The sequence below is a fragment of the Scedosporium apiospermum genome (genome assembly GCF_000732125.1).
Source record: "Scedosporium apiospermum strain IHEM 14462 chromosome Unknown SEQ_SAPIO_0086, whole genome shotgun sequence".
NCBI classification, from domain to species: Eukaryota; Fungi; Ascomycota; class Sordariomycetes; order Microascales; family Microascaceae; genus Scedosporium; species Scedosporium apiospermum.
Genome location: NW_015971787.1, coordinates 1,554,888 through 1,570,398, shown reverse-complemented (window position 1 = coordinate 1,570,398; position 15,511 = coordinate 1,554,888). Strand labels below are relative to the sequence as shown.

Below are 15,511 nucleotides of genomic sequence, written 5' to 3'. Positions count from 1 at the left end.
CTCTCCGCCGATTTCGACGTCACCGCATAGACTGACTTATACGCGATCTTGTTCCATTTTGACAGCGAACCGAAAGTGCCGGCGACACACAAAGTGGAGAACGAGGGTAGCGATATTGACGAACACTATTGGTGATCCATTCTCAATTCTTAAGAGACGCCCTCAACACAGGTGCAGGATCATTTGGTTTCGAAGCGAAGCAGTGCAAAAGGAAATTTTGGTGTCATTTCGGCCTGGACTTATCTACGGGCAGCAACTTTTAACCCCCCCCTACGGGATACGACGACCTCCCCCAACCCAAGGAAACTCAACCAGTCAGAAGGAAATGGACCTCTTGTCATTATTGAACTCTTCAGCGGGAACTAATTTGAAAGAAGCTGAAGATATTCAACGGCACCAACCCGAAGAATCTGTGGTTGAACCAGTTCCACCTTCGTGGGCGGGCCTGCCCACGCCCTCGCCGGAAAAGAGCCCTGCGAGGACCTGCTCCGACGAATACCGACCGGCGCTCAAGAGCCGGACGCCATGGGATGCTGGCGGCTACTCGCTACCTTTGAGCTTGGACACGAAGTTTTTCCCCTCAACGCAGAAACCGGCCATCTATAGCGAGTCAGTGGATTCCACATCCATTTCCGCGCTATCAGCCGTCACTCCTTCTAGCGGCCATTCAAGGTCTACGTCCCTCGAGTCCTCGCCTGCGGATATGGTATCGTCAGCTTTGGTGTCTCCTATGACCATCTCGCAAGCATTTAAGTATGTTGACTGCTTCGTGGGTTCTCAAGAGTATGCTTGGAGGTTTGGACTGACTAACCCGGCTCTCATGAACAGACCAGCGTTTTTAGGCGAGGCCGATCCACAACTTGAGATATATACTGGCCGACGGTAAGAAACCCTCGATAGCATTTCTTAGCCCCTCATCCTCTCCTGGCGGGCGACCGTCTAGTGGTCGTGCATAGCCTAGAGAAGAAGACAAAGACTGATCGGCCTTCTTCATAGATCCAGCTCCGCAAGTGAGATGGACGCTCAGTTGACTGCTAAGAAGTATGTTTGAAAAGACTTCAAGACTTCTCAACGGCCACCGAGTTCCTTCATGAGTTTGCTAACGCCCTGTCACTAGGCCTAGCTTCTTAACCCATCAAGACACTCCCACCTCCCCGATGGGCAGCCCCAAATCACCCAACCACAAGTTCTCGGATAGCCATAGCAGCCTGTCATCATACTCGCCATCGACACAGTCAGGAGGGCACTCAAGGATATCGTCGTTCTCGACGGTCGGCATGGCCCAGCCCGTGAGCACACTGTTTAACGAGATCCCCTCAATTCAAGAGAAGGCTGAGCGCAATGAGGGAGAAAGGTTGAACCATAACATGTCGGCGATGAACGAGACTCGGCCTCCTTCTAGGGGACTCCCTCAGCTGAACAATGAAACGCCACCTAGGTTCGGGTCGTTCAGCATCGAGCCCCGCCGTCCGAGGAGCCCGTCAGATGCGTTCCTAATCTCGAGGGGTGGGGCTCGTCTGAGCCCACCTTCGAGCAATACTGAGTAAGTGGGCTGTGTTTATTCTGCGCTGGACGCATGCCATGTCGCATTTCCCTGGAAAAGTGGCCGGGATGTTCGCGGGTCCCATCGTTCCATGTCGTTGAATACGGACTGGTGCATGTCACAGCTAACCTTCCTAAATCTAGATCCCAACCGCATCCTGAGCAGCCCTCGGTTGAACAGTCCAGTGATCATCTAGACACGCTAAACCCACTACCCAACACCATCGCTCGGTTCCCGCAGCATTCCTCTCATTTGCAGCCTGTACATAAGCATAAGCGGGCCATTTCGGCCCCAAGCTTCGCTGCTTTCCGACCCCAACCACTTAGTTCCGCGTATGCAGCTCGTACTTTTCCTCCACCACCGGCGCCGCAACCTCTGGTGCATCAACATCACCAGCCCCCGCAACCACAGCTACAATTACAACCGCAACTGCAATCACAGCAAACTCACCAGCCTGTCCAGGGATTCCCACCCCCAGCTCCTACTGGCCAGACGCTCCCTTCACTAACCCGGCCCCAGCTGGCTTCGATTCCAGTGCCCCGCCAACGGGAACAAAACCTTCATATCCGATGCGAGAGGGTTGAGAACTGTGATACTGGTACGGACAGGCGCAAACTCATCTCGCACGTTTTCGGACGAAACAAGCTATGCACTCGGGCGATCCCGCAGGAGGTCTGGGTTCACTATTGCCGCAAACACTACCAGCGAGAGCGGTACCGGAAAGGGCCTGAATACGCAAAGCTTCAAGCCGACTTGATCTTGGTGCAGATCGACCGCATCCAAGCGTGGTCTGATGGTAATGTGTCTGCCAACGACGGACCTGTTGTGAAGGATTGGGCGCTCAGCATTCGGAAACGTGAGCAACAGAGGCGAAAGCGGAACCAGGATAACAGCGATGATGAGGAAGAGGAAGATGATGATGCGGTGGCGCTCGGTACTGCCGTCCCCGACTGGCTCGCAGGCCAAGCTGGAGCCGGATACTCGACGGGGCAGATCAAGGCGATTATGGCCCAGCTCCGTGACGAAGTTCATGCCGGAAATCTCCTGCAACTACCCGATATTGAGATCCTTCCCAACATTGAGGGTGCTGTTGCGCCTCGGCGGCCACAAAAGCGAAGATCCAAGTCGTCGGTCTCCCACCGGCGAACCCAGTCTATGGGCGTACCTGTTGCGAATGCTGCCATCCCGTCGGCTCATGAGCATGGCATGCTTTTTAATCACAGGCGGGGATCTCAACCGGCTATTATTATTACTGAAGAAGCCGGCCGTGCCGAGAAGCGCAAGGCTGAAGATTCACTCGAGGCTTCGTTAGCTCCTCCTAATGCTAGGCGGACTGCTCTCGTCCATCGTCCTGCATTCCAGCAAATCCAAGAGGAGAGATCCGAGCACCTCGAAGCCCACCCACAACCACCTTCTTTGGTGGCCCCTCAACCACGTCACGGGCGATCGCGGAGTGATATGTCTCATCTCTTGAGCGAGCCTCGCAGCTACCCCACCGGTTTTAAGCCGCCCCTTCCCAGCATTTCGAACTCGATGGGTCGCATCGAGAACGACGCTACTGGAAGCGCCTACTTTAACGCGGATCCCTTCCGCGCCGGCGGCCAGACTGGCAGCATCGGTCGACAGGGACCATCAAACTTCGAGGACAATCCGGTGTCGCGCCTTGGCTTGACGGCTCAGAGAAGACGGGTTAGCACGCCGAACGCTAGCTATATGGCCCATGGACCTAGTGGCTCCGGCAACAGCAACCCCGCGTTCGACCCCTTGCAACAGCTTCCTAACCCTTTCGCTACTATTGGTACTAGTGGGCCAAGCCAGACCTTTGTCCATGGTCAGGGAGGTGAGGGGCAGACGCCTCTTCCTTCTATTAGCCAGGTTACTGGCGAGGATTTCCGGGGGCATCACTAACGGGAGTTCCCGCGATGGCGGCGGTGGTCCGCTCGTTGTGTTCGGCGCTAATATGGAGCGTGGCGTTTTCTGGAAGCCTGGTCCTGGAGCGCAGCTGTTGAAGGGGGACGGGGATGGGATCGTTTTGACATGACCATGACTGTTCTTTCTCTTTTCTTTTTTTTATTTATTTTTATTTTTTATAATGACGATACCACCTATTGTTTATCAGTTACGGCGATAGCTGAAGGGAGACGTTGGAAACACCGCGCGTGTACATCAGATAAAAATGGGGTTTGCTTCCATTCTAACCTTCAGGCCAAGCTATGTTCCCTGGATTTTCTTTTGGATTTTTTATTACTATCTTTGTTTGCTCATTTTCTTCTCTTGTTCATTGACCACTGGGGAAGAAAAAAAAAAGTGCGACAGGCACATCATCTGTTGCCGTCGATGTTCATCATTCATTTTAGGTTTGCTTTCCTTCTCTGTTTCCTCTTTCCTTTGGACTTGAACTACGGTTTTAATTTCCTGTATTTCTTCATGTGCTGGCGATAGCCACTCTTACATTATGAACTATATTCTCTTTTCTAGTCTTTTTCTTCTTTTCCTTTTTGAAAACAACATTTGTGGGAAGGTTTCTTTTTCAGTTTACGGATCTGGTTTTTCTCTTGTGTCCGGAATGGGAAGACAAAATAGGTGAATCTCTTCAGCCGGCCCGAAGAAGAACAAGAACAATATCATGGTTGTATCTAGTAATGGAAGAAGAATCTATGGTATAAAGGCTAGAGAACAGCATTTTCATCGTGTCGACAAGAGGTTCTAGGAGCAGAGGGCCGGTTTCATTTTGCCAGTATCTCCGAGGTGTATCGTGGAGATAGGGCTGAAGAAGCATATATCCGGGTGTGTAGTAGGTAGTTATGGCTGCCTTTGAGAGTACAATTCAATGTGGTGTGGTTGGGGGAAACGATCATCACGACTCCATAATCGATGTCAAGGGTAAGGGGCAAGGCAAGAGATCAGATCATGGATGCCTTGGTTCCACATATCATCGAATGATGCAGGACGACCGTCGCCTAGTTCTGACTGCTTGACCTCACGCATCCATCTGCGGGTTGAAATAGCGATATCGTCGGTTGAGGCACGATATCCAAAACCAGAAGCGGCGATGCCGAAGAGGGGGTGTATGACTAACAGGAGCGTATGGTTTTTTCTAGTTTTTTTTTTTTTTTGTTCAGAGAAGACAATAAGTGATTTTATTAGACCTGGGGCATTTATAAGCAAAGACTTTTTTTTTTTTAGGTGTCTGAGAAATATTGTTTTGCTCTGCGAAGCAGGGCAGTCAATGTCCCCTTTGGAAGGGACAAAAAGAAAGGGCGGACGGGAGATTTTCGGCTTTCGTGGCGGACTTCGCATCTGCCGGCCGGGTGTGCGTTAGGCAGAAAAAATAGAACGGGAAAATCAATCCCCCCTCTTTTTTTTTTTTTTTTTTTTTTTTCTCTCAAGAGCAGCGAGGAGGAGACCGGAGAACGGGGAGACTTTTTGGACCTTGAATCTTGTCCGCTTTGTTGTCTGCGCAGTGTTGCTCCTTCCCTTTTTCAACACTAGTTGGATTTGAACATGTCGTCAGAATCTTAGTAAACAGCGTTCCAAAAATATCCGCAAACCAGAGGACGTGGAGTTTCCCCTGGTTCAGAGGGTTCGCTTGTATCTAATTCGTACAGTGTACCTAGAGGCAGGAGAGCGTTCTGCATGTTCCGGATCTTCGGAGGGTCAGCCCTACAGGGATAACAAGTACAGGGACTTAGGAGGGACTTAGGGGGCAGGACCCCTGCAAGTTCGGAAACTGGGGTTCTATTGTTCTGCACCGCCGGCGTTTGTCAGCGGTGCCAAGACTTGGGTCGAGCCCTCCGAGAAGTTGTTCTTGTGAGGGGGGAAGGGAGAGGAGAAGACGGGAGACGGGAGATTAAATGTAACATAGTTCTGGAAGTCCTTCTCCTCCCGTGAACCGGTGATAATATCGATAGCGTTTGGGATGGGCGGGAGAAGAAATCGTGTAAATGTCTAGAAAAAAAAAAAAAAAAAAAAAAAAAAAAAAAAAAGGTGGTGTGCCTAGGTTGTCCATGGGGCCATTTTTCGTGTACATGGTGCCTGGGTAGAACTGGTTGCTTCGATGAGGGCGGTTTGATATGTCGGTTTACGAGTTCTGGCCATGCAGAGGCATACAAGTCTGAAGCTATTCAGATTGATTCGAGACCATGTGCCGCGGTCGGTGAGTTTAGTGAGGTAGTATAAACCAACGTTGAAATTTCGACTCGCTTCAATCGCACCCGCCCATTCATCCAACTCTTTCCCTTGATTGTAAAGACCGGGGGCTTTCGGTCCGAGACGGCCAGTTGGAAGCAGGAAACACCCTGTTTCTATCCAGACATCAAGCAAAGGAGGGGAGGATGATAGCACTAGGACTTCGTAGGGCAACTATGAAACTAGCCTTTCCCCTTTTACTACTTCGTAGGGACAGCTGAGGAGTCTAAGTCGTATTGGCGGTTATCACGATCGTCACTGTTTGCTGTCACAGGACTCGAACAAAAGAACCGTTCTAGAAGACCCAATTATCACCCTCCCTCAAACTCAAGATTGAAATCGCTGGCTTACAGGGAGGGGGGCGGGGCCGCATACTTCGTAGCCGAGTACGAAAAGACGCAGCACATGTCATTTATCCTTATTATTAGGGCTGCTCTTTTTGTCCTTTGGGCGGGCCATCCACCCGTTCTGGGTGACACACACTACTTTTACCTCAAACGTTACTTTTCTTGCCGCATGCGATTTTCGATTGAAGCGGCGAAATTCCCCGCATAAGTTCGATTGTTCCTATTCGGCGGTTTGGTATTGCAAGTACTTCGTACCTCCTCCTCGGAGATAGCGAATGCGAATGGGTTGTCTTCTTCTTCTCGCCCTGGCCCCGGCGTCTAAGCATGGAAGGATTGCGCTTCTTGTCGACAGGATCATTGTGCTATGCTATCTGGTATGTTCTCAAGTCCTAAGCTCTCAGCCGTCATTGCTCAGTAAGTAAATCCTTGTGCTGCGCACGTGCAATACGAACTATGAAGGAGCACCATGGAGCGACAGGGGAGCAACAGATCATCCACCTTCATTCCTTCCCTTCTCGCAGCCCAATCTCAGACCCTTCTGGCCAGGCCAGGTCAATACCAATTTGTAGCAAGCACCGCCGACAGTTACTTCGCGCTTGAAGTCGTGCAGTCGACCCATTTCTGAGTTGTCTAATGATCCCGATTTGCTTACGTGAAAAGGCCCTTGTTCAAGCTAAAGATAACACGAAGGTTCATTGGACAATCATTCAGATTGTTCTGTCCTTGCGAGAAGTTCGATTTGGGGCAAGGCAGACTGAGAGTGTAGGTGCATCCCAGCCCATGCGCATCCCAGTGTTACCCACTAATTCACAGCGTGCCACTACCACCACCCCCTCCCCTGTACACCCCCTGTCCGTCCGTGGCAAGAACCAGCAACGGCAGCCAGCCACAACCAGATTTGCAGGCCAATGGCAGCCGGACCCTGCACCGACCGCACTTTCCTGCGAAACCCGCGGACTCGGGCGGGGTTTGTAGCGGTCTTCGCTTTACACTAAGTTCTCAATCGGATTCTCGTTAACGTCTCTCTCCCCCTCTACCGCTCCAGGGCTGCGCTTTGTGGATTTTAAGAAGACTCCATTCCGAGCCGCCTTATTCGTCCGCAAGCGCAGGGGCGTCAAATAATGTTGTTCCAGGCTGCTGATCTGTCTTCACTGACGCTCCCACCTTGACAGGGTGATGGCGTGAGTCCTTTTTTTTTTTTTTTACATTATGGAGCGGGAAGGGCGGGATCAAGCGAATCTCGCACACCCTCCTCGCCCTTCGCTCCTCGTGCCGCATCAGAAGTTCCCTGAAGAGACCACGATTCGGACGGAAGAACGGAGACTTTTCCTATCTCCGTGTGAACAGGGCAAGGTATCTTGACAGCTAAGTTATGCGGGAAAGATGACTCTCAGGTACAAGAGCCATCCAAGACCACCCGGAAACATTTTAGAATACACATTCGAGGATGCAGATGGCCCAGCGAGGCATGGTAAGGGCGGGGGGTGGTCCGTTTTGGCGTCTGACCCGACGGGGGAGATTGGGTGGCACTTCAGCCCTACACGCCCCCTTGTTCCCTGTTCCGTGCTCCTCCCTCTCACCTGGGACCGTTGATGGATTGATTGATGGCCCGCTTCATCAAGTCCTATACCATGGTGAACCGGCACCATTATCTCCGCCATGCTCTGATGGCTTGCCCTCCCGATCCTCTCCATCCATCTTCGGGCTGTGTGACTTTTCCATGGTCGCATTCTCTTGACGTTGCAGTGTATCTTTCTTCCCTCCCCCCATCCCATGCCTTTCGCTTCTTTACCCATGCACCAAAAAGGGCACCTAGCCAAAAGCGGACAGGCGGCCAGTTGAAAGAAGCCCTGCAGAGAAACTCCGCATCCTGGTTGGGAGGGGTGCCGAGGTGTGTCATGTCTGTGTGTGTGGCATCAACAGCCCTGACTCGCATGGACGGGAGACGACTCCATCCCGTGCTGCATACATTAGATTGTATGCCTGGTCTCTATATATCATGATACTTCTCTTCTGGATCGACCTCCAATCTCTTTTGCCCTCCTGCCTTCACTCTAGTGTCTTCCTTTGGCCTTTTTTATATAATTCTGCCACGTCTCCTCGTATCGCATACTCTAGCACACCCATGCAACTCCTTCGTGTTCCTTCGCCATGGCTCGTCTCTCATAATGATTCCCTTGGACTCCACTTCTTCTTGGCTCCTCCCATGCGCCCCCGGCGCCTTTCTACCTTGCTATATATCAACAAATGACGTTCTCTTCTCCGGCACTCAAGGCGCCAACTTTTCCTCTCAACCGCCCACCCCGTCTAGAGAGTTTAGCAACATGCAGTCGCAGGCTTCTTCACCGGGCTCATCCGCCGGTGCTCCTCCACAAACTCGGGCCAGTCGCGCCTGTGAAAAATGTACGCGCGCGAAGAAGAAGTGCGACAAGGGCGTTCCCTCGTGTTCGCGATGTACAAGGTATGTTAGGTCAAAGATAAAACAAACCGAGAAGATTTATCTAGATCTCGTCCCATTTTGCGGCTGGTTTCACATGGGCTTTCTATATTGTGAGGTCTTTACGGGTCTAGATGGTGCCGGCGCCGGCTCCGAGGTTGCAGTTGTGGGGGCGTAAGCACGAACAACCACCTGCAGATCTGGAGTGACGACTCCTTTTCCTCCTTTTGGGGGCTTTTTTTTCTTTTCTTCTTTGTTCTTCTTTCCGTGTTTTCTTTTTGTTGTTTTGCTTACTGCTTGGGTATTTTATGTCACCAGTTCCCTACCTAGTCTGCAGTGATCTGGACTATCGACTCCTCTCGCCCCGAAAGGCGTAATGTCCACACAACGAGAGTGGCTCTGTTACCCTTGCAGAAAGGAGGCTGACCTGTTCGGGATCTCTTTTATAGGCTCGTTACGAAATGCATCTATGACTACACGTTGATACCGCCAACGCTGAGCATTGCTGGCGACCAGCCCTTGGTCAACCTATACGTCTCCGGGTCCAGCACCGATCTTTCTCGCTTCAACCTCCTCGACCCCTCAAGCCGAGTCACGGCAGAACAGATCCATGTCCTCCTGGCCTCCCATGGCGTGGGTTGGCGTGACATCGTGACCGACTACTTTCAGACGATGCACAAGTGGTTTGCCGTTGTCCAGACCGAGTGCTTCGATGCGAAGCTCGACGCCCACTCTTCCTCAATCTTCCAGGACCCTCCCGTGGTCCCGAACGTGGCCGGCTCGCCCTCGGGATCGACCCGCGGTGCGGACAAGGCTGATCCCGCCGAACTAGCAACCGTCTTTGCCTGCATGTACTTGTGCGCGCAGTGGGCCGAGAGCACGGCTAACACACCTAACCCCACCGGCGCTTCGAATTCGATGTCAACCAAGGATTTGTACGTTTCGATCAAGAGAGCCTTCTCGCTACTCAAGGCGACGGCGAGACCGAGTGTCGAGCTCGTCCAGTGCGGGTTGTTGCTCGCAATATACGAACATGGCGAGGGCGAAGTGCTCAGGGCGTACTCGACTTTTTCCGAGGCAGTAGCCATGTCGAGTACACTGGGTGTGCGGCCTGGTGAGTACGAACAGATTGCGGATGATTTGCCGGTGAGCCCTGCCGACGAGCAGTTGAGGGTGCTCTACTGGGCGCTTTTTATCTGGGACAAGTGAGTGATTTCCTTTGATTATTATTGGTTCCCTCCCTCCCTCTCTCCTTTTCTCTCTGTCTCTTTATACTAACATCGGAGCAGAGTCTGTCACCTTGATCGTGCCATCATGCCTCTTCCGATATTCCTTCCCGAGCCTTCTCCATCGGCTCTGCTTCCCCTCGACAACTATGTCTCAGGCAACATTCTCAACCCTGAGCAGGTCCACCGCATCCCCATGCGTGCTCCTCTCTCGGCTCCAGTATCCACGACACCTCTCGGCGACTTCCAGCGCTCATGCCAGGCTGCCGCTCTCTTGTCTCGCGCACTCGATTGGAGGGCGTCGTGTGAAGGCTCAAGGGACGAGACCCCGGTGCCCGAGGTGTTTAGTGCTCTCGACATGGAGGCGAGGGAGATGGCTGAGGTTATGATCATACAAGAGTGCAGGACACCTTGTGGGGATGCCACGGCCATGTGCTTGTCGTAAGTGGCTCTGATATAGTAGATATTTTTTTTTCTTCTCTCATTCTAACACACTACAGACTACTTATCCTTCTCTCGTCGACCATACTAGAGTCGTCAGATATCGTCCTCACGGCACCGGATATAACCTTGAAGGCTCTATCGACGCTCAACTTTTCCATTCGTCTCGTGCTCGACGCATACTCGAGCCTAGCTCACGGCTGCGCCACTCCCCTGCTGCACCCCGCCGGCGCGGCGCAGCAACTCCACGCGCAGTCATCGAAGCTCCCGACGTTGAGATTGCCTCTACCTTCGGCCGCCCATGCAGTGCATTCGGCGGCCCTTGCCTCGGAAGCCTTTACCCCCGTTGGCGAGGGCGAAGTGGCCACCTTGAGGAACATGCTGGCCTCTTTGGGACAAAGGTGGGGCATTGCCCGGCGGATGAGATAGCGTCTTGGACTATTCTGCAAGTAATGAGCGGCGTTTCATTTTGTTTGTCTTACCTGTGGCGTTTTGGAGAGACATATCTTTGCTTTTGTTTTTTTCCCTTTCTTTTCCTCTTGGAGAAATTTCCGGAGATGACATGCATAGCTCGTTGGTATCACGACATTTATAGATGAATGGATATCGGCGCGGAGTTAAAGGGGGATTGGGATGGATATACTTAATATAGTTATCATAGAGTCTGCATCAGGTCGTTTCGAATAGTCTAATCCGAACCAGTTTCCATGCTGTCTTTCACTCGTAACAGGCCTAACTACGGGATGATACGATATGTCGATGCTTATAATCACGGATGGTAGATTGGTGAGACTCGACGAAAAGCTAAAGATAAGATACACGTCTCGGGGGGTAGAGCAAGTCGGGCCTCCCCATACCAAGAAAGACAGCCATTTCCTTTTCCTTTCTCAAACCTGGCAAGAAGTAAAAAATGTGACAAGAACCAAAGCGAGGAGGCAAGGGGAAAAAACCAAGAACTGGTGGTGATGCCACATCTGCAAAAGATCTCCCGCTAAATAGAGCGATAGGGACCCCGAGGAAAAAAGGAGAAGCACGTCGAGATAAAGCATCAAGCCGATTTTGGATAGACGGAGGGCTCAAGTCCTGCAAAGAACTGATAAGGTACACTCTCACAAAAGGCAATGGAAACAATCTAAAGAGATAACGCGCCCTTTTTCGCTTTGTAGAAATCGGAAATCAGGGAATAAAAAAAAATAAAGTTGAAAAATGTCAGTCGGGGTATTTGATTTGATTTATCCGTTGATCCCATCTTGTTCCTCTTCTTCCTCTCCAGCCTCTGCTTCTGGCTTTCCAACGACCAACTAACCTACTGACTAATGGGGGCCATGTACAGAGGAAGTGTTTCTGTGTCTTTCCTTGGATATTACACAGGATATCCCGATAATAGAACAAAGCTCAAAATCCCATTTCTCCAATCCCAAGAGAAGAAAGAAAAACGAGTGACAAGAAAAGAAAGAAAAATAATAAAAGACAGAGGAGAAGAGGGAAAGGGGTAAGAAAATGAAAAGAGGGAAAAGGAAAAACGCCCAAGAATGCCCCCATTTTGCACAGGACAAATGAAAAAAAAAAAACAAGTCCAGACGAGGCTCAAGAGAGACAAAAAACAAAACGAGCCCCGGTCGCCTTGTAGCGCACCCGTGATATTCCTCGTGCGCCGAGTATGCAGTTGCAGTGTCCGTTCAGTAGACCCAAATCCCAAATCCCTACTCTACCAGCCGTTAATTCGTCAATAGACACAAGGAAAACATGCTCTTCCTATCGCCGTTATTGTCACACACCCACACACACACACACACATTCTCTCTCTCTCGTGTTTTAAAATCCCTCCATAACAACGACAAGCAACAACCCGTTCAACACAAACAGCGCCAACCCACTCGCCCACACAACTGCATGATGCCACAGACTTAACACGTCCCTGCGGCAGAGATGCATGCCTAACGCGGCGCAAGCGGCAAACATGCTTGTAATGACACCCAGCGCGGCGCCGGCGTTGACCTCGAGCTTGTTGCGGTGGCGGCCTGTAAAGAGGAGGACGCCGGCGATGCCCATGACGATGAACGACGTGGCGAAGCAGCCGACTGTACCCCAGAACATGACGTTCTCACGGTAGCGGCGGAGGGACTGCTCATTAATGCTAGGTAGAGTGGCGTAGTGTACCAGGTAACCTTCGGTGGGGTAGGTGTTGTCCTCGTTGGAGGTGAGGTCATCGTCGGCGTCCGACTCCGAGGTTGTACGGTTCGATGAGGAAATGGTGGAGTAGCCGGTCCGGGGGGGTTGGGTGGGGCCGGCCGTTTGGGCTGCTTCTGTCGCCTCTAGGGAGCCCACGGTGGCGGGGACACGCTCGGGAAGCAGAGCCTGCCGCTCGGGGTCTTCCTCTGTAGTATTGGCTCTCGTCTCAGGGGCATGTTTCTTACCTCCGAACCACGATTTGGCCTTTTCAAACGGCGCCGTGAAGGCAGCTTGCACGTAGCTCAACCCGGGAATGCCCACATCTTCCTCGGGGTTGATATACAGGGCGTAGGGTTCTTCGGTGCCCGCACCCTCGCCATCGCTGCCGTGGTCATACTCGTTCCAGTAGAGCATCTGCGGCGGCGGCAGAGACTTGAACGACTCCGCCCCTACCGTCGTTGCGCCAGCCATAGACCGCGGACGGTCAGGCTCAAGAGTTGACTCTGGAGACGTCGGCTCACTGACAACGTCGGGGATTGAGGTGCGAAGGACGGCGCGAGTCTCATCGTAACGGGAACGGAGGTGGGAATAGTCACGGCGGCTAAAGGATTTCGGGTCGGACAGCACGTGCTCGCGGAAGCGTTCGCCTAGAGTCGGGGAACCGGTCCATTTCTATGCGTTGCGCCGAGGGCATCGCGTTAGCAAGAGGACCACCAGGGAATGAACTAGGAAGCTTTCCAACAATCGGGGATATGTGGCACATACTTTATATTTCTTGAGAATCTTGCGGAAGGCCTCTGTTTGAGCGGTGGTAAAACGGGTAAGGGCCTGGATATCATCGCCGCAGTGGAGGAGTTCTTGTTGGTACTTGACGAGCCGGCGCTGGCGCTTAAGCGTCATTGGGGAGCGGGCGCACCTCGAGGCAAGGCGATCGATGGAGTCGGCTAGGTAGTCTACATTGGGTGAGGGCCATCTGTTAGCTCTTGCTCGTTTTCTAGGAAGAACTTTTGAGGAGTGAGGCCGCTGAGGGTCGTACTTAGTCTGTAGGAAATTTCAGAGGCCTTGCTCGTGACAAAGAGGTTTACGCGGTCATGTTGCATAGCCAGCTCCTCAAAGAAGGAATCTTCAAACCGCTGGAGAGCCATGTCCTTTTGTCCCGGGATGGCCATGGCGCGAGCCTGATCGCGGGTTGTGTGTGTTTTGATCTCATATTTGAGAGAGTTATAGTCGACGTTGTCTGTGTCAAGAAAAAGGTTAGCTTTGACTCATTGGCAATCTAGTGACTTCACTGTGATGCTGTGGTAGTGGTAGGAGTGCGGGCGGGCAGTGTGACGTACGAATACTCCATTCTGGAACGGACTCCTGTTCAAGACGTTGGCCGAATTTCATCAGGAAGCGTTGGAGAGACCGATTGAGGCGTCTATGGATGATCAATTCCCAGTAGCGGGCAGTGTCGGTGGGTCAATTGGAGAATTGGTGTAAGGTATAAGAAGCGCTGGCAAGCTCCTCGACTTTGCGATTTGCTTGGGTCGTGGGGGTCAACTCTTATGAGGGAGTGTGGGAAGCAACGGACAGGAGAGAAATGGTCGATACGGTTAGTTCGCCGGAGTGTTGGACAGAGGTGGTAGTGGCGGTGGTGGTAGTGGTGAGAGGTGTGAGGTGGGAAGCTAGCACGTCACGATGTTTTCGAGATGGGAGGCAAATTGTAAAGGTTCAAGTGCGATGGAGTTCGAAACGGGTGAGGGGAAAAAAGAAGCTATAGATAAGCAGAGGAGGGATGAAACGAAAGCGAAGGGAAGGTGCTCGGCGGAGGAGCGATGACTGGTGGGGATATACTTTTGTAGTAAGAGGGAAAGGAAAGGAAGGAGGGAGTGAGGGAGAGAATTGAAGGCAGGAAAGAAGCAGAGGATGTACAATCAGAGTTGAGTCTGTCGAGATTCAAGTACTTCGGCGCGGTAGCGATTGAGACCTCGGAGAGAGGCTTGGGAGGGCGGAAGTACAAGTAGAACACAGGCCATAACAGCCGAGAAGGGTACACAGGTACACAAGTTATGTACATAATTTACCTGGGTACAACTGTACACTGCATGGCAACATGGGTATCCACAGATAAGATGCTTCGAGCGTCGACATCTTTGATCTGAAGAGGGCCGCCGTTCGGTACGAAGGTAAAGTGGAGCACTAGTGGAGCGCAAGGAAGGACCAATCCAGGACCAGCCAGGACCAGCGGGTATGGTACGCGAAGTAAACTATGTAAGTTTACTTCGTACATGCACTGCAACACTGCATAGGATGGGCTGCATTCCCATTACCAATATACAATCTACTTGAGGTGTAGCTAGGAGCGTCCACTAATAGCCTAGTGTCGTCTTGGTGCCCCTACTGCCCGCTAATAAAGTTAGGACAGGCCGTACCATCGACGTCTCGGGGAGAGCTCCCGAGTTACATCAGTTTGGTGATAAGCAGCGGATAAGTACGTCTGGGACAGGATCAATTGATCGCAAGATTGAACTTACTTATTCAGTCGATACCAGGCACCTGACGGAGCCCGTGATTGATCGATCGATCAATTGATCTCATGAACTAAGCTACACACGATGCTTGGGAACAATCAAGGCCGAATACCAGCGGTCTTCTCGGGCGAGGGTCAGAGCCGCTGGACTGGATGCTGAACTAAGCATTACCTTGTGCTAGCACCGAAGATTGAGGTGAGGCTATCACACAAATCCGGTCCCGTGCGCTTCCGTTCTGTTCTGTAGTATAACAATTGATCTATCATCTCCAAGTACATCAAGTTGACTTCACCCGCCTTGTATCATCATCCAAGCAGCATATGCCAGGATTTGGCCTCCTCGTTTGATCAATTGATGCCACCAGCATTTGAAATCTTCATGGCTCCCGCGAGTCCCCCTCCTCATCCATCCAACCCTGCAGTACCTGCATGTATCGCCACCATCATTCATCGGTAGATGGAAACGAAATATCAGGTCTCACTTTTTTTATTTTCCTTCTTCTTCGTCTTTACCCATTTCTTTGCTGTCTACCCTCCCTTCCCGCCCGCGTTCACCTCAATTGTTTTTTTTTTTTTTTTTTTTTTTTTTTTTTTTTTTAGTGGAGTCCGATATTGTCTCAATGGGATGAACGAACCGGGCTCTGG

The 15,511-nt window shown here is 51.7% G+C and overlaps 3 protein-coding genes across 3 annotated transcripts; 2 read left to right on the top strand and 1 right to left on the bottom strand.

Moving 5' to 3' along the window:
* Positions 1-325: 325 nt before the first annotated feature.
* Positions 326-3,451, top strand: SAPIO_CDS2663 (uncharacterized protein; the record flags this gene model as incomplete). The annotated part of the gene is made up of 5 exons (XM_016785626.1): positions 326-753; positions 829-882; positions 997-1,041; positions 1,118-1,543; positions 1,687-3,451. The coding sequence occupies 5 exons, from the start codon at positions 326-328 to the stop codon at positions 3,449-3,451; spliced, it is 2,718 nt and encodes a 905-aa protein (XP_016645002.1).
* Positions 3,452-8,246: 4,795 nt separating this feature from the next.
* SAPIO_CDS2662 (uncharacterized protein) lies at positions 8,247-10,611 on the top strand (the record flags this gene model as incomplete). Its single annotated transcript, XM_016785625.1, has 4 exons — positions 8,247-8,539; positions 8,965-9,720; positions 9,805-10,182; positions 10,242-10,611. The coding sequence occupies 4 exons, from the start codon at positions 8,247-8,249 to the stop codon at positions 10,609-10,611; spliced, it is 1,797 nt and encodes a 598-aa protein (XP_016645001.1).
* A 1,386-nt stretch (positions 10,612-11,997) lies between these two features.
* SAPIO_CDS2661 (SPX domain-containing protein) lies at positions 11,998-13,743 on the bottom strand (the record flags this gene model as incomplete). Its single annotated transcript, XM_016785624.1, has 4 exons — positions 11,998-13,026; positions 13,120-13,307; positions 13,391-13,591; positions 13,692-13,743. The coding sequence occupies 4 exons, from the start codon at positions 13,741-13,743 to the stop codon at positions 11,998-12,000; spliced, it is 1,470 nt and encodes a 489-aa protein (XP_016645000.1).
* Positions 13,744-15,511: the final 1,768 nt, after the last annotated feature.